At 27.6% G+C, this 19,381-nt stretch overlaps 1 protein-coding gene across 1 annotated transcript in view; it reads left to right on the top strand.

Moving 5' to 3' along the window:
* Nucleotides 1-18,591: 18,591 nt before the first annotated feature.
* The window catches only part of LOC140920734 (uncharacterized), a 2,300-nt gene continuing 1,510 nt past the window's right edge, over nt 18,592-19,381 (top strand). Inside the window, exon 1 of the mRNA XM_073369555.1 lies at nt 18,592-19,212. Coding sequence (XP_073225656.1) covers nt 18,592-19,212 — 621 coding nt within the window. The remainder of the gene's footprint in view (nt 19,213-19,381) is intronic.

Below are 19,381 nucleotides of genomic sequence, written 5' to 3' on the forward strand. Positions count from 1 at the left end.
AATTTGTATTGCTCGATGATGCATTAAAAAATAAATTAAATAATTTAGTTAAAACAATAGATAACTAATTAATTTAATTATGTGATAAATTTCAATAGATTTACCGTTATTTCAACTAGACCATCGTCAGCAGGTTCTAGAACCGAATGACCTACATGGACTGGTTCTCTGCGAATGATGTATGGATAAGAAATCCTATGAAATTACTCCATGTAATCTTTTGCACAGTTTGCAGGTCTTTGTACAACTGTGTAAACATCAACTACATGCACAACATATTGCGTAAATAGTATGTTCGTTTCCTCTGGTCTTGTCGTCTGACCTACTATCTCCAAAGGTGAACCAGGAATGGTTTAGACATGACCGTATTGACGCAATACTCTATTTGGGAGATCAGCATACATCTTCAAACCCCAGCGTATCCACCCTCTAAATAATGAAACATCCTTAAATAGTCGCTTCACAAGATGCCCTTCATAGGGTGTCAAGCATATCTGATCAACATCAATCTCATCAAGAGTTTTCCTAAATGGAACAACCAAACCCTAATCCCTCTTTGGCTTCCATCGAAGTGCTCTAGGGTTGTCCTCCACATATCTAGGAGATGGTCTACGATAATCTACACATAATACGGGAAATACATAAAATAACATACCATTAGTTTAGAATTTGTAATAGAAATTATCAATACAATAAACAACCATAGAGTTTACTTTTAAGAGAGTCAGATACCCAAAAACCATTCTAGTCTGATGCATACTCATTTTGCGGAGATTATCATAGAGGTAAGCAAGAGCAGAAGCACCCCATGCAGAAGAACTCTAAATAGGCAACACTAACTACGAAGGCACTCTTGTCGCTAAAAAGGGTGCAACTGACCAAAAATAAAAGAAATGCCCATGCAGCCATCTACCAATGCTAGTCACGACATCGCTAATGGTATACTTCAAGTAACCAACTAAATCGAATTGTGGTTGTCCGTGACTTTAAACTCCGCATAAGCAGCAGCCTCAGTAACTCTGAGAAGTTCATCCAATATATTTGCACTGTCATCCTTATTAAATACATTAACATTGAAGAATACACCGATCATGGGTATATGTAGAGTGGAGACAACATCTAGAGTAATCATCATCTCCCCAACTAGAATATAGAAGCGGTTGGTGTCTCGATGTCACCTCTCTACGAAAGCAAAAATGATCCATTTGTCGATCATTTCGTAACTTCATTTTAGTAACAAATATAATCCTGAGCTTTTAACCAATTGCTCAACCTCTTGATGTTCAATCACATCTTCTTTTAGTTTTTTTTTCATTTCTAAACACCCTTAATTTCCATGATCCTGAAATAAATTAAGAGAAAAAAAATACAAGTTAAAACACATTACAACAACAACTATTAAAAACTTAATATGATCGATAAAATTACCACGCCATCCCAAAGTCGAGTCGTCGCATGATCACCGAATGTCCTAAGGACATACTTGTCAATCGGCCCACCAGGATATCCATCAGCTTGTGGAAGCTCATATGTGTGCTCTGGTTAGGCCTCGTGTTGCTCTTCCTGTTGGGTATTCTCTTCTTGTTGGGCCCCTTCTTGTGATTATTGTTGCTGTAATCAGCATTGTTCACGTTGTCTTCACCTCTACCGCCTCTCTCGCTGCACTTCCTGCTGCTCCTCAACATGTTAAGTCCCTGCAGAAGCTAATGGTCTAACACGACAACCCTCATAATTGGAAATACCCTTATTAGCAGTATCATTAATTATAACTAGACATACTCTGTCGGTAAACGTAGTGTGCACCATATCTGCAAAGCCATATCTTAAAAAAAGTTAGAAAGTCCAGATACCTACGTCAATTGAGTTCACATACATGAACTCAACAACCCCAAAAACATACATGAACTGAGTTCACGTATATGAACTCAGAAACCCCAAAAACATATGTGAACTGAGTTCACGTAAATGAACTCAGTTTGCGTACGTTAACTGAGTTCACATACGTGGTACGTGAACTTAGTTTGCGTACACAAACTGAGTTCACATACGTGAACTTTGTTCACGTACGTTTTTGGGTTTACGGTACGAACACATATTCAGAAAACCTAACAAGATTACATTTTGGGTTTGCTACGAAATCAGCAACAACAACAGTACATTTTGGAAGAAAAAATAGAACAACAACATTGATGAAGATGATGCATACCTGATGTAAATGAAAGGCAATGAGAATGATTGAATTTGAAGATGTTGATGAAGATGAAGAAGGAGAAAATATGAGTTGGTGAGGTAGAATATGAAGATCAAGATTAAGATTGAGAGAAGTTACGGTTGAAGATGAATATAAATGAATGAGAGGTTAGAGTTATAAATTTAATAAATAGGCAAGGGCATTTTGGGTAATTTATTTATTTATTAAAAAAAATTGAGAGGTGTGGGTAGTAAAAAGGGGGTGTGAATAACAAAATTTAAAAAAATTATCTTTTGATTAATCAAAAAGTGAGGCTTTTATTTGGCGTAGATTTGATGAAAGAAAATGAAATTGAGTTAGATTTGAGAGAAATTGAGGTTTAAAGAGTTTTAGATTTGAAAAATAAAGTGAATGGGGAAAAGGGCATTATGTCCTATATTAAGGTACCTGATGGATTCTAGAATCCGGTAAATTAGCGAACTGGATTATTTTACATACAACAACTATAACAACTTAGAAAACATAAACTCAATTGTAACAACAACAACCAATTGACATAACAACAATATCAACATTCATCTCTGACCACCTATTGAAACTACAACAAAAACATAAATTTCAGAAGAATTCAATATTCATACATCTTCAAAGAATTGGACAAATAATTACTTAGATGTGTTATATAGTTCTTGAAGAACTTTAAAAAAATTAATATTTATTCTTATGAATTTCAAAAGAATTCCATAATCATCCATCCCAAAGAATTGCACAAATAATTATTTTATATATTGTTTAGATGTGTTATATAGCTCTTGAAGTACTTTAAAAAAAATTAATATTTATTCTTATGAATTCCAAAAGAATTCAATAATCATCCATCCCAAAGAATTGCACAAATAATTATTTTATATATTGTTTAGAGATGTTATATAGTTCGTGAAGAACTTAAAATTCAATATTAATTTCTATGAATTTTAGAAGAATTCAATATTCATGCATCCATGAAAGATTGTACAAATATATTGTTTAGATTTATTGTATAGTTCTTGAATAAATTATATAAAAAAAATCAATATTGATTCTCTATTAGCTCCAGATGAATTCAATATTTATACATCATTAAAGGATTGCATAAATTTAATTCTATTATATAGGTATTGAATAACTTAAAAAATGCAACATTTATTCTCAATGAATTTTGGAAAATTTCAACATTCGTGCAATGATTGTCTTGTAAATTTTATTTTGAGTGTTTCGGTATTTTATAATTATTTTATAAATCAAAATTATAATATTTTCTTACCAAAAAAAAAAACAAAACTATAGTTAATTATATTATTTATTGTTATTTATTTTAAATATTCATTAAAGATGATGATGATGATTAAATTTATTTATTTAAGAATGATTTATAATTAAATTTTCCAGTATAATAGACCTTTATTGTTAGAGAAATTTCCAAAATATATTTGGATTTTTTCTAATAGCTATATTAATGTAGCAAAATTAAATAATTGAATGTATCACTTGGTCAAGTGGTTGCAATGTTTGGGTTTAATTTAAACCAATGCATCTATTAAGTTATCAAAAGTTGCAATCTTTCACAAGAGTTGTTTTCTTTCACCAATTGGCATAAGTTGAAGAGTTGTTTTCTTTCACCAATTGGTATGAGTATCTCTATAAATAGAGATATTTTAGAGGCATAAACAACACAAAATTCATGTTACATGAGTCAAAAATATTTCTGAGTCATTTCTTCTTTTCTCTAGTGCACGAGAGTAAATAAAGAAACTTTATTCTGTAAACTATCATTGATCGATAGGCTTGATGTGAATGTGCAATTCACTTCAAAGATTCCAAAGTATCCTGAAGGGGATTCGCCGGTTAACCCGTTTGCATCCAATATATATAGATTCGTGAGGGCGAATCGAACCTAAAGCTTAGTGAGATACACACACTTTGTAATTTATTTGTGCAACTTTCATCATCATCAATTTCATCATCTTCTTGTTCAAGATTTGCAGCATACCCCCAATAAAAGATCCAACAATCTTTAGGTTCGATTTTCGATTATCAAATTTATTTATGACTGCAACTTTTTAAAGGAGATGGACTTTCTTGACCATGGTGAAAGGTACGCATTTAATTTATATGAATATATATGATATGTTTGAAGTTCTAAATTCATATGTGGTTCTTCAAAGTAATTATATTTGTTTATGATAAATTTAACATGTGGTTAGATTGATATGCATGATTTAGAATATATTTAAGTATGTGAATTTAATATGGTTTATGCATGAGTTTTGTTTCTTTGGATTTTAAAAATAAAATTAATTAGTCTTGAAAATAATCACATAAAAATTCATGGTTGGACACCGGAAGTTATTAAGTGTTAATACATTTATATATTACATTCATGTTTGAAATGCATATATATAATAAATTTTCTTTTTCGGATGCATATGTAATAATATGGACATAAGATGTGGAAAATTAATAATATGGAATTAGAAATATAATGTTGTGATGAGATTTTGGTTTATCTATGGTTGATGATTTTAGACTAAGAACAAGAATTTATGATTGACCGGTGGAAGAAAATTTGTTTATAATTTTGGTCTCTTAAATCTTGACAAGTATGAATATATAAGATGCATATTTAATACATTAATTTATTTAAAGTTGTTAAAGAAATTGTCATAAATATCAAGTGTATGTATCAATGATAGTGACACTTCATGTGAGAAGCTATTAAATCTAAAATTGATTAATTCATATTATATATGTATGATAGTATAAAAGTATGTGTCAATTTCTTGCTTATTTTGATATTAAAAATGATTTGGACATATAATTTAAAAGTTATTGTAAGTTGACAAATGTTTATGGAAGGAACTGATAGAAAATCTTAATGATTGTATTCATTGTTTATTTTCTATTATGATACTTATTTGGATTTACTATAGAACATATTTAAATATGAAACTTGAATTAACAAATAGAATTCATGGTGTATATATTAGTTATAATATAACTATGAAGAAATGGTTTATTTAATAGAAATGAAATGAATTCTTATTTGTTAAGAAGTAGATGATTTACATGTTTGGATCCACCTTATGATATTTGATTATGAGAAATTTTTATGATCATGCTTTGTTAACTTATGGTAGTATATATTTAATGCACTCAATGTTTTATATCTTGAATATAGTTTAATTGAAAATAGAATTAAAAGTTTAAATTGAGATGCTTATTAAATATGGTAAAAGGTAGAATGACATAAAAGTTTGTGTTTGTGAAAATTGAAATGTTTATAAATTGTATGTGATACAATATGAAGAGATTAAATAAAAGAAAAAAAGAAAGAAAAAAAAAGGGTCATGGTTTGGTGATAATTGGTCAACACTATCAAGAATATAAAAGGTAATCGAATGCTTGATGTAAGTCATGACTTGTACAAGACCTGATATAACATATGTTGTTGGAAGATTAAGTCGGTATACAAGCAATCCATGTAAAGAACGTTGACATGCTACTAATAAAGTATTAAAATATTTGAAAGGAACAATTAACTATAGTTTAATCTATAGTGGATATCCTTTACTTTTGGAAGGACATACATATGTCGGTTGAATAAATCATGTTGAGGATCATGCTTTCATAAGTGGATGGATCTTCAACCTTGGTGAATATGCAATTTATTGGAGTTCAAAGAAACAAACTTGCATTATCGACACCACCACGGCTGCACAATTTATTGTTCTAGTTGTAGGTAGTAAAAATGTATAATGGCTAAGAAATTTGTTGTATGAGATACCAATTTGACCAAAGTTAATGACATCAGTATCTATACATTGTGATAGTCAATACCCACTATCAAAAGCATATAACCAAATATATAATAGAAAATCAATACATAGTGGTTTAAGACATAGCTATGTAAATGATTTAATGGAGTGATATCCATAGTGTTTGTAAGAATGGAAAAGCATCTTGTAGATCCTTTGACGAAAGGTCTGACAAAGGACATGGTGTTGAAAACATCATTAGGGATAAAAGTACTTGAGTAGCATCAAGTCTTGAGTCCAATGATGAAAGTACACTATTAGAGTGATTGAAGTACTTGACAATAAATACATCCCAAATGATAAAAGTACTTGGACCATAAAACAAAAGTGAACATATAGCATGTATTTGTTGGAATGTATAATTATGGGTGTATTTCTGATATAGTCCACCTATATGAGAATGAAGTGGGCCACTTCATAGAGTTCAAGAGTTTGACTCTTAAATTCTCACGAAAAGGATATGAGACACAAGGCCTTATCAAATGTGTCATTTTTATAGTTCGATCAATGGTACTGAGATTTTATGAGTAAGTTATGCACACTTGTTCTAATGAATGGTTGGTTCAAAGCTTGTCTACCAATCTATTTGGGGATGAGTGAAAACATAATTTACTAAGTAATGGTTCAAATCGTAAGATACCTTTATCTGAAACCATGAGATTTCCGGAATAACGGACTTAGATATATTATGAAAATGGTGAGGGATTGTTAGGGAAATTTCCAAAATATATTTGGATTTTTTCTAATAGCTATATTAATGTAGCAAAATTAAATAATTGAATGTATCACTTGGTCAAGTGGTTGCAATGTTTGGGTTTAATTCAAACCAATGCATCTATTAAGTTATCAAAAGTTGCAATCTTTCACAAGAGTTGTTTTCTTTCACCAATTGGTATGAGTTGAAGAGTTGTTTTCTTTCACCAATTGGTATGAGTATCTCTATAAATAGAGATATTTTAGAGGCATAAACAACACAAAATTCATGTTACATGAGTCAAAATTATGTCAAAAATATTTCTGAGTCATTTCTTCTTTTCTCTAGTGCACGAGAGTAAATGAAGAAACTTTATTCTGTAAACTATCATTGATCGATAGACTTGATGTGAATGTGCAATTCACTTCAAGGATTCCAAAGTATCCTGAAGGAGATTCGCCGGTTAACCCGTTTGCATCCAATATATATAGATTGGTGGAGGCGAATCGAACCTAAAGTTTAGTGTGATACACACGCTTTGGAATTTATTTGTGCAACTTTCATCATCATCAATTTCATCATCTTCTTGTTCAAGATTTGCAGCATACCCCCAATAAAAGATCCAACATTTATGAACGTAAATTTTGATTGAGTATTAAGTAAAATTGATTATATCATTAAAATTTGAATATGGAATGTTTTCGTTGCATATTAACTATTTAATTATTACTACATTTTTCTCATAATTTTGTTTCTTTTCTTTTATGTCATTCTTTTATATTTCATATCAATATTTAATATTTCTTTCATTCATTTATAGTTTTTATTTTAACATGTTAATCTTATATATTTCTTGCACAATAAATTTATTGAGAATTTTATTTGATTTGTATATTTATGATATATATGATAAATTTCAGATGAATTTAGCAACGAAGCATCTTGAAGAATTGCACGAGTCTGATTTTCTTAGAAGTTCAGTTTATTGTTGTTCCAAATTCATCGGAACAATTTGAAACACATATTATTGTAAACATAAAGTTTGCATATATTAAGTTTGTTGTTGGCAAGACCGATTGGGACATCTCTGATCTATTATGATGCAGGAATAAAAGATTACAAATATACATGAACATATATTGAAGAATTATAAAATTCTTCAATTAAATAATTTTTGTGTATTACTATTTTCCAAGAGAAGTTGGCAAATTGAGAAAATGAATCTATCACATTTCTAGACTCAATTGTAACAACAATAACAACAATATTGAAACTACAACAAGCAATTGACATAACAACAATATCAATATTCATCTCTAACCATCTATTGAAACTACAACAAAAACATAAAAATAAACAATAAAATAAGATTGTAGGATCCGATAAGAAGTATTTTGGGGGGTTTGGCAGACTACCGATGGACAAGCCAATTTCCTTAAATGGTTCATGTTAATAAAATAAACCACATATTTAAAACAAACCTGTTAACTAAATTTAATTTAAAAATCGATTTAACTATTTTAAAACTTTTTTTACTATAATTGAGATTTTTTTTTTGTTGAAAATTTTTTGAAAATATTGAAAATCTTTTTTCTTGAAAGAATTTTGAAAAAAAAAATCAAAAAACTTTTTTTATTGAAAATTTTGTGAAAAATAATTAAAACTTTAAAGAAAAATATATATTTGTTTTTCATGAAAAAAAATCAGAAATCTATTGTAAAAAACATATCATTTTAAAAAAAAAATAGTTAGAAATCGATTTTAACTAAAAATCGGTTCAAAATATTAAATTTGTTTATATTTATAAATTAGTTATGAACTGAATGAAAACTTGTTTGAAAATTAACCAATTTTTATGAAAGTAGTTTTCAAAAACTGAATCAAACAATTAATATAGTTCAATTCAGTTTAGGTTTTTGGATCATAAGAGGAGTATCAATAATTAACTTGTGTAATCTTGTTTTCATCTCGGTTCAAATTGACCTCATTTATAATTGGTATCCGACTTTAGAGAAAAATCATACATGTTTTTATAATGCTTACAACAACAACAAAATACATGGTTTTAGAAGTATATGTTGGAAAAAAAAAACTATTTTTGTTTAGAAAATATATCTTCAAACAGAATAAAAGTGTTTTTATGAATGTGTATTTCTCAAGCGACTTTGAAGTAGAAAAAGAAGTACTCTTTAAATGGTAGATGGTAATCATATATTTTTAAATGGATCTATTGCTTGTATTGAATTGTTGTTTGACTAAGATATCGTACCATTTATAGTTTAGGTTTCAGTTGATAAAAGGGCGATCAAGCAACAAATGCATCGATTATATGGCGGGATAGATATTGGGGCCCTACCTATATAATATTGGTTGTTGTTTATAATTTGCATAAATAGTGTATGATTTTATTATAAATTAATTTAGATGTTAAAAAATTTAACAAATTATATATTTTTTAAGAGTTATCAAATGGTATAAGAATATTTGTTGACGGAAACATCATCAAAGAATAGAGGATTATACATTAATTCCAATTACTCCTTCATAAACAATTTCACAATGATTATAAGTTTGATAATTATTAACGAGTATATCCAATTATTCTAATGCTTATATTCAATTTTAGAAAGCATAACAATTATTACTATTGTTTTAATTAATAGATGAAAACAATATATAGAGATATTTCGAGAGAAATCTATCATTTTTTATTTTTTATTTTTTAAATTAATATAAATATTGAAAGAAGAGATAATATATCTTTTATAAGATAAAAAATTTAATTTATTATTATTTTATCAACTTTTTATAAAAATTATCTATTTTTTTTATATTTTTTTTTATATTTTAAAAAATCAGAATTTTCATAACATGAGAGACATAATATTAGTTTTAAGAAGGAAAAGACAAAACAGTAAAAATACCATAAAAGATCTTCATTGTCTTTTCTATTGGTTTTTTCTTACTCCCATACAAGGAATGGGTTTCCCTTCTTCCTCCTCCCCTCCCTTCTTTTCCATCCCCTCCTAAGCCATCTCTCCCCGTCCCCTCAAAACTTCCAAAGAGACCCTCAGATGCAACTAACTCTTCTATATATATATATATATATATTGACAAAATAAAAGTTAGATATGAAATTCACATCTTGCTAAATTTCATCAAAGAACAAATGACAATCTACTCACATCTTACTAAATTGCCTTAAATATAATATTATATTAATTTATAGTAAAAGACTCAAATCTTCATATTTAACTCTCAACTTTAAAGAAATTTACTGTTTTTCCACATTACCCACTTTAATGATTACTTTAAAATTAATGGTATTCCACAAAAATAATTGAGGACTCTTGGTGAATGTAAGTGTATAATTAGTTTACACATCAATTATTTATGTGTAAAACAATACATATTTAAAGTTATTATAATTACGAAATCATTAACTAAAAAAAATAGAAAATAAAATGTATTTTATTTCAAAGTAATAGAAAATATCAATAATTTATATTGAGATTGTTAATTTACACACACCTAAAAAATAAAATGTGTATGTTAACAATCTATATACTTTTTATTTATAAAAAAAATCATTTAAACTAATTTTAAATAAAGGACAATTTTATGAATTATTTTTTTGATTGAATTATTAAAAAAAATAGTATATTTAAGTTAGCACTCTACACATTTTTATTTTGGACTAAAAGCCTAGCTATATTTTTTATTAAAAAAAACAACTATTTAAATAGGATTTTAAAAGATTTTTTTATGTTGGAAAAGTCTTAAGGTATTCAATTCTGATTTTAATATAATAAAAATAAGTTTTGAAGTATATTTTAATAGACACTTTTTAAAAATAGATTTCATAGGATTTTGTTAGACTTTTTAATAAATTTTTAGTAGAAAAAGTCTCTCTCTCTCCTCCACTCTCTTTTCTTTACATGAGTAAAATTATTATTTTTCACATATTCTCATTTCTATAAAAATATGTAGTTATGTTTTTACTCTTAAGATATGTCCAAATAATATTTTAAAGAATCATTATAAAGATAAAATTATATAATCAAAATAACTTTTTCACTTTTTATTAGACAAACAATTTTCTTTTATAGACAATAAATTAGTTATTATATTATCTTATAAGTATTAACGTGACTATTAACTATATATTACTTTACTCATGTTATGTGTATTGTATATGTAATATGTAAAAGAATTAGTGGAATGTATGTAAACAATTTAAATTACATTAATTTTAAGATCCGCTTTTAAGGTGTGTGTGATACTCTAATTTTAGTGTGTGATCTAATCTTTAGAGTAGTTCATATCATATTTAAGACTCTCGAAATAAAAATGAGTTGATAACTTTTTGCATAATTGAAAAATCTAACTAAGATGGCGATAATAATGATTAGTATAATTAATCTTCAAGATATTATATATCATGATAATAATTCTTGAAACAAAAATATATTATTAATCTACTGCATACACCCTTAAAAAAAATGTAATTCAAATGATAACAATGAGAATGTCGCATATAAGGCGAGATCATCCTTATTGTTTCAAATCCAAGAGCAAAAACAAAAATATGCTAATTTATGGAAGACTGCTATTATTAGGGTTGTGCATGGTTGGTTTTAAAAACAAAACTAAACCATATCCATTTTAAAACTATTTTATGGATTAAGATTTATAACTAAATACATTTTTTGGTTTAAAATCAGTTATTAAACCGGTTGTAAAATCGGTTATGGTTAAATAACCAGTTTCTAATTATGCAACCGATTTCGACAAATCCAATTTTAAAATCAATTTTTTTCTCAAGATCGATTAAAATCCGGTTATTTTTTAATTGATTTGCGTATTTTTAATTAATTTGAAAACTTGACATTATATACAGAAAATTTGATATATTTTGTTAATTTCAAGAATTTGATGCATTATGAAACTATGATGACAAAACTATGAGCATGCTTGAGCATATTTTTCTTTTCATTACCTTAAATAAATTATCATCATATAATTCAATCAATAATAAATATATGTAAATTACAATTTATACACCGTATTATACCACAACCAGCAACACTATCCAAATTTGACATTTATCCTCAGATAAAATGAAAGACAAAAAAAAGATGAGAAATCAATAAATAATTTATAAAAGGGTGAAATATTGAGAAAATATAATATATAACATTTATATAAATATGAAATAAAAAAATGGTTAAACTTATATAAGATGTCAAAAGGAAAACATAAAGGAAAAGTGTAAGATGAACAAAAAGACTATTTTGTACAAAATGAAGTAATTAAAAATGAGTTATGTTTTTATGCATTATTTTAAAACTAAAGGTATGAATTTTTTTAAAAAAAAAACGGAAAATATATTTTTTAGAAATAGATTTTTGTAGTGAAAAGATAAGAGTTTGTTAAGGTCATGAAAATGGTGAAATTTCTACTGAAATCTCGTGTTACGAGATGAATGATACAAAACTTAATACCTGTAGAAATGGAGAAAAATATGAAGTACTCTTAAGTTATGAAGAGATTGAAATATATAAAACAAAGATATAAATGGAAGAATGAAAGTTGGGATTCAAGAATGGTTACCTCATTGTTTTCGTCAAAATCAAAAAAGAAGCAACAAATGTTTTTTTGATGTGTTATTGAGAGAAAGAGAGAGTCTTGTTAATTAAATTTAAATTATATGTAAATTACAATTTAGAGAAAAAGAATTAGGATTCCAAGAAAGGATTTAGGGTTCAAATCTAAAAATAAAATATGAGTGAATAATAACCGGATAAAATGCAATTCCAAAAATAAAATATCCAACTGGTTAATAAATAAGTTAAATTATAACTATATTATTTTAACCGGATATTTAAAATGGATTTGGATCCGATTATGGATTTCAGCCTCGTAACCAGATTAATTTCACAACCCTTAGCTACATATATATGAATAAATATTATTAAGAAGACATGAAGCTATATCTATTTTGTTATTAAAAGATTTTAAAAACTGTATCAATTTTATTGATATTTATTCAAATTTTATAATTTATTTATTATATTTTGTTATTTAGTATTATAAATTCATAAAATATAAAATTTTGATGGTAAATAGTTTTTTGAAATATTATAAAGGGTCTTTTAAGATATATATATATATATATATATTCTTGTAATGTCTTTAAAAAATCTTCAAAAGAAATTATTTTTAAATAATTTTTTTAAATCTCAATCTAATATCCCTTGAACTAATTTAATTACTCGAACATCTATAGAATATAATAAAGCAAACATAATATTTTGGCAAGTTTGGCACGTGTCAGTTAAATAGAGTGTTAGGCAAAGATGAAGACAAATATGAAATTTCTATTAATATAAATAACCACATATTTTTTTATAAGAAAAAAATAAAACTTCAATCACATCACGATACATCACAAGTTGACCTGATAAGTCAGTTGAGAATTTAGTGGCCAATTAAAAAATAAGAAGAATGAATTAAAAATAAAATACAATCATGACTTAACTGTTTTTTTTAAAGTAATGGTTAATAGAAATAACCACATCATTGTGCATATTTTTTTTAAAGAAAAAAATAAAATAAAACTTTCATTGCATCACGATTTGACACGTGCTTGAGAATTTATTGGTCAATTAAAAATTAAGAATAATGAATTAAAAATAAAATACAATCAATTACACAACGACTTGGCAATTTCATAAATTTTATGCGATGAAAATAGTATTGATGGATGACAAGGCTTAATTATTTTATTTTATAAATTCAAAGTTTTAAATTATACACAAACTTATTTGTTATGTTATTAATTTAACAAATTTCTATTTCATATTTTTAGGGTGATAAAAGTCAAGCAACATTGCGAAAATATCTTATTTCTCGATTTGAGACTAATATTCATGAGCGAGATGTGTACAAATTTCGTTCTCTCTCTTGGTGTTGCGTCTAACTCTAGAGTATCTCTGGAGCATATAGAACAACCGGACGCCAATTCAAATTGAATTTGCAAATGGTATAATGATCCGAGAATTAAAAACCAGTTTGATCACAGCCTATCAGTACTCATTCATTTCATTACCAAAAATTCGAAATGTTGACATGAATTACTTGATTGGTAAATTTATTTCAATATGTCATTGCTATTTTATTTTAGTTATTGACAATTTAATCATTATTATTTTAGGAATGGTGTCAGTACAAAATTTAAAGTTATTGAGTTAGAGTCAGATGAATGAGGTTTTTTATACTATATAATTTTTTTTAGTATTTAATAATTTTCTCTATTAATTATTAACTAATTTTATTTTCTTTATGTAGTACAAGGATTAAATGTGCACTGTTTGGATCCTATGTTGATGAATTTGCAATCCGATTATAATCAAAATGTTGTTGTACTTGCTCAGTTTCTAAAAGTGAAGATGTTTAATGGTAAAAGCCAACTATAAAATGCAACGAATTGTACTAAGCTTTTATTTAACCCTTAAATTTTTTCTTTAAACTCAATTAAGCTTAAAAGTAAACTAGAAGTATTATCAACTAACTTATTCAATTTTTTTTAATTTTTATTTATTTATTGAAATACTAACTTTATATTATGAATTGACATATCCACTGCTTTTACAGAACATGGTCAATCTGAAATACTATGAAAAGAGGGCAATACTTGTTCTGACTCATGATACATATAGATTTATACTGGTTCACTACCAAACTGGTAGATACGTCGAGTCCCTTCACCCAGAAGGATTTTCTTCAATAATTCAAAATGAATTGCAACACTTAACCTCAACTAGTTAAGTCTTCTCAACTTCTAGTTTACACCTACAAACCGTTGAGGAAAAACAACCATTACCGGGCTAGATTACAAAGGAATGAGATTGGGTTTTTTTGCTAAAAAACTTATCTCACGAGTTTGTTTACAATGTATTACTTTCATATTTTTATTTCTCGGTATTTATTTAAATTTTGAATGATTGCAGAATGTTGTAGTGCTTGTTATGCTGCATGTAATTGTCGTGCATTATTTTGCATTCTTAAGCAAGGAAACATGTCCTTTATAGAGTTCTTCACGGCAAGGTATGTGTCCTTTAGGTAAGGCTTGTGTACTTTCTTTTATAAATTCAACATGTATCTTCATGGGTTTCAGCAATTGAACTGTGGAAGATAAATTTATTCGTTGAGGTCAGAACTGAATCCCAAAAATCACTTCTCGTAATTTGAATAAGAACAGAAAAAGCAGAGGATATAGGATTAGAGGATAGGATAATTAGAGCATTGTCTTACAGACAATTAGAGCATGCATATTCTAGATGGTCATCAGAGAATGCGCATAGCTTGTCTTCTCAAAGGTGCCATTAGATGATTTACTCTCATAAGAACGTTCACTTCTTTAAAGTTATTGACTTTTGTAGAGTGTTGACTTTTTTCAAAGGCAAGTGAATCAGATGCTTGATGTAGTCATCAGACGCAGCTTAGTCAGACGCTTGCATGCATCTCCAAAGGCAACCATAACAGACCATTTCTTGTATGAACGGAGACACGTATCACCAGACTTATAAATGTAGAGCATAGAAGTAAAGTCTTGGTATTCCTTTGTATTGATTTGACAATCATAGGATATAGCATAATATCCTACACAAAAAATTTATCTTGGAATTTCACACTTAATTAAAATATTAATGTGTTAAATTGTTCCCATAAAATACATTTTACTATTATCAAAATAAGATAAGGAATTGTTATTCATACCATCTTGGTTCTAGCACTATTGACTCTAACTTTTCTAATGTCCCTTGGAGAATATATAGGATTTATAGGTCCCGAAGCAGGTAACAAACATTAATTGTTTCTCTTATTGAAAATTTACTTAATACTAATTGTAATCCAAACTGGATTAGGTTTGGAGACTTCAACTTAATACTACCACTAGTAGAATTTTACCTTTTTTAAGTTGGTTAAAATGTACATTTTAAGTTGGTTATGTGTCCGAGTTAACAGTAAACGACTTAAAAAATATGTTATTTTTTAACTCGTTTCATGAACCGACTTAACAGAACTTCGTCATGTTAAGTCAATTCAGTTTAACCGACTTAAACATCATAAAGTCAGTTCAACAAATCAACTTTTTAAGTCAGATCTTTTGATCAACTGACTTAATAGATAGAGTTAAAATATTATTTTTTTTAATTTCTCATTTTATTTGTATGCTCTTGATTCATTCATATATATAATATTTCGTATTAAATTTCAAATAAGAGTTTTGAACTTACAACCACAATTTTATATAATCATCTAATAACCAAAATATACAATATAAGATGTTCATACAAAATATAGAGATGTCTATCATTTCTGACTAATGTTGACAAAATGGAAAAATGATATAGATATCCATTAATCAAATTGCAAAATCACACTATGTCATTTTCTTTAATTAACTCCAAGATAAAATCCACACAACGTTTTTGAACTTCTTTAGTTTGATCTAAATGAAATGATCTCGAGACATCAAATATCTGAACAAAAAAAAAACATAAGCAATATCAGTTGAATCCTAATTTTTTATGATACGAACATTAAAAAATACAATCAATAACAACCTGTGGTTTTTCATCATACAAACATAAAAAAAAAAAAAAAAAAAAAAAAAAAAAAAAAAAAACACAATCAATAACAACTTATAAAAAATTATATGTCTGCATCCATGAATCAATATTGTTACATTGTTCAACATATGTAACATGATATAGTAGTCACACTCATACATTTATCATGTTTAACAAATCATCATGCTATATTCATTTTGTATAACTATAGCAAATTAATCTCATAATAAATAAGATGATTTCTTATTTATTCAAAATGTAACCGACTTACATTTAAACATTAACACAAAGACAATAAAATTCTCCTCCATTTTTAGGAAATGTTTTTTAAAGCAGATTGTAAAAAAAAACTCACGCCTTATTGTTCTTTGCTTTTATTTATTTATCATCATAGTGTGTCGTATTTATATTAGTTAAGAGTAATCTAACAACAATATACTATTGTTTTCTTCTTTATTGTTATTATTTTGTTCCGTATTATTTAAAATGAAACATGTATTTTATTGTAACATATATTCTTATAAAGCATATTATTATTTTTTTAAAATTATAAAAATGAAGAGAAACATTGTAACATATGTTTGACTAAGGCAAAATTTAGCAACAAAAAAAAATGCAAACAAAACGGTAAATAGTCGTTTCAAAATAATCAATTTGACATGTTATTTTTTCTTTCTTTCCCATAGTGTATAACTCTTCGAGATGTTATTATTTAAAAATGAATTTATAACGATAGGTACTAATCATTTTAGCAACGATAACAAATAATGTTATATATCTACCATTGTAATATTTGAAAATTATAAAAAATTACTAATGTGTCTACACAAATGAACTTAAAAATCAAACGTGTGGAATGGTGATGATAAAATGGAGACGTGTGAGGTAGAGAGATGACGGTAAAGCAGAGATTATGAAAGTGTTGACGAAGAGAAGGTTTAAAGCGTTAGGACGTAGGAATATAAAATGCTGAATACACGTGATTTTTATATTTTGTAAATATGTTATCAATATAATCAATTTAAATAAGTTTTAAATATTTACAAAATTACCACTCCTCGTCTTATTAAATCGTTTATTCAAATAACCAAGTTAAACATATAAATTTTAAATATTTACAAAATTGCTACCGCCTTATTTTGTTAAGTCGTTTATCCATTTAACCAAGTTAAACATAGAATAAGATACATATATTAACTCGTTTGTTCAGGAAACCGACTTAAATATACATCCGTCTCATTTTTTAAGTCTAGTAACACGACTTAAATGTCTGTATTAAAAACTTAATTTTTTACCATCATCATGAGAAACATGGAGGTGATCAATGTAATCACTCAAGTATAAAGTTAAGAGATTTGAACAATTTTTTAAGTCTAGTAACACGACTTAAATGTCTGTATTAAAAACTTATTTTTTACCATCATCATGAGAAACATGGAGGTGATCAATGTAATCAGTCAAGTATAAAGTTAAGAGATTTGAACAAATCTGGATGAAAGATGATAATTGCAGATCATGAGAAACATGGAGGTGATCAATGTAATCAGTCAAGTATAAAGTTAAAAGATTTGAACAAATCTGGATGAAAGATGATAATTGCAGGTGTTCGAATCTTGCTTAAAAATGAAAAGGCACAGCAGTGGACCGAACCCATGTCTTACTCGCAAAACAGAGACACCATTTTGCCACCAAACCATTGCAATGCTTTGGTTAATATCTGAACGGTAAATAGATATATCCTTTCGAAAACAGTTGCAGAAGAAGAATTGCAACTTTTTCCAAGTGACATTATTTTTCCTATAAATAGGGTCACTTTGGACATAATGCAAACAACGAATTCAAGTATTTTCCATCCATTTTCTTTCACTCGTTCTCATATACTAAGTCCACTTATTCTTTTCTAATGCATGAGAAAAGAATAGGTAACATTATTTTGTAACATACTATTAAAAGATAGTCTTGGTGTGATAGTGCAAATCATATCAAGGTTTCCAAAGTACCCTGAAGGGGATTCGCTGGTTATCTCATTTGCATCCGATTGGTGGGGGCGAATCGAACCTAAAGGCTAGTGTAACAACACGCTTTGGAATTTGCTACATATAATCTTCATCAACAACTTCACTATTAAAGTCTTGCAGCAATTGTCACCAACACAGATCCAACAATCTTTAGGTTCGAGTTTATTTTTAATCAATGGTTGCATCACTCAAAGAAATGACTTCTAATTTTGTGAAGTTGGAGAAATTCGATGGAGGAAATTTTATCCGTTGGCAGAAAAAGATGAAATTCCTTCTAACAACTTTGAAGGTGGTGTATGTTTTGAACACCACAAGACCGCTGGAGAAGGAAGTGGAAACCTTAGCAGAAACAAGAGAAAGGCAAAAGTGGGACAATGATGACTATATATGCATGGGCCATATTCTCAACGGAATGTCTGACTCCTTGTTCGATATATATCAAAGTAGCATCTCTGCAAAGGAACTATGGGAGAAATTAGAGTCAAGATACATGCAAGAAGACGCTACAAGTAAGAAGTTTCTTGTTTCTCAATTTAATAATTATAAAATGGTTGATAGTAAATCAGTAATGGAACAAATGCATGAAATTGAACGTATTCTTAATAACTACAAACAACATAAGATGCACATGGATGAAACCATTATTGTATCCTCCATAATAGACAAACTTCCACCTTCTTGGAAAGATTTCAAAAAATCTATGAAACATAAGAAAGAGGACATATCACTTGAGCAATTGGGTAATCACCTTCGTTTAGAAGAAGAGTATCGTAAACAAGATGATACTAAAAACCAATTTTCTCATGAAAAGGTCCATGTAATGGAGGAAGGAAATTCAAGCAAATCTTTTAAGAAAAGAAATCGAGATTTTGATAAATCTCATGAAAAACACAATGGTAATAATGAACAACGAAAGAAAAGAAAAGGAAGTTGTTATCATTGTGGAAAACCAGGACACTTTAAAAATGAGTGCAGGTTCTTGAAAA

This window comes from Cicer arietinum, chromosome 6 (genome assembly GCF_000331145.2).
Source record: "Cicer arietinum cultivar CDC Frontier isolate Library 1 chromosome 6, Cicar.CDCFrontier_v2.0, whole genome shotgun sequence".
NCBI classification, from domain to species: Eukaryota; Viridiplantae; Streptophyta; class Magnoliopsida; order Fabales; family Fabaceae; genus Cicer; species Cicer arietinum.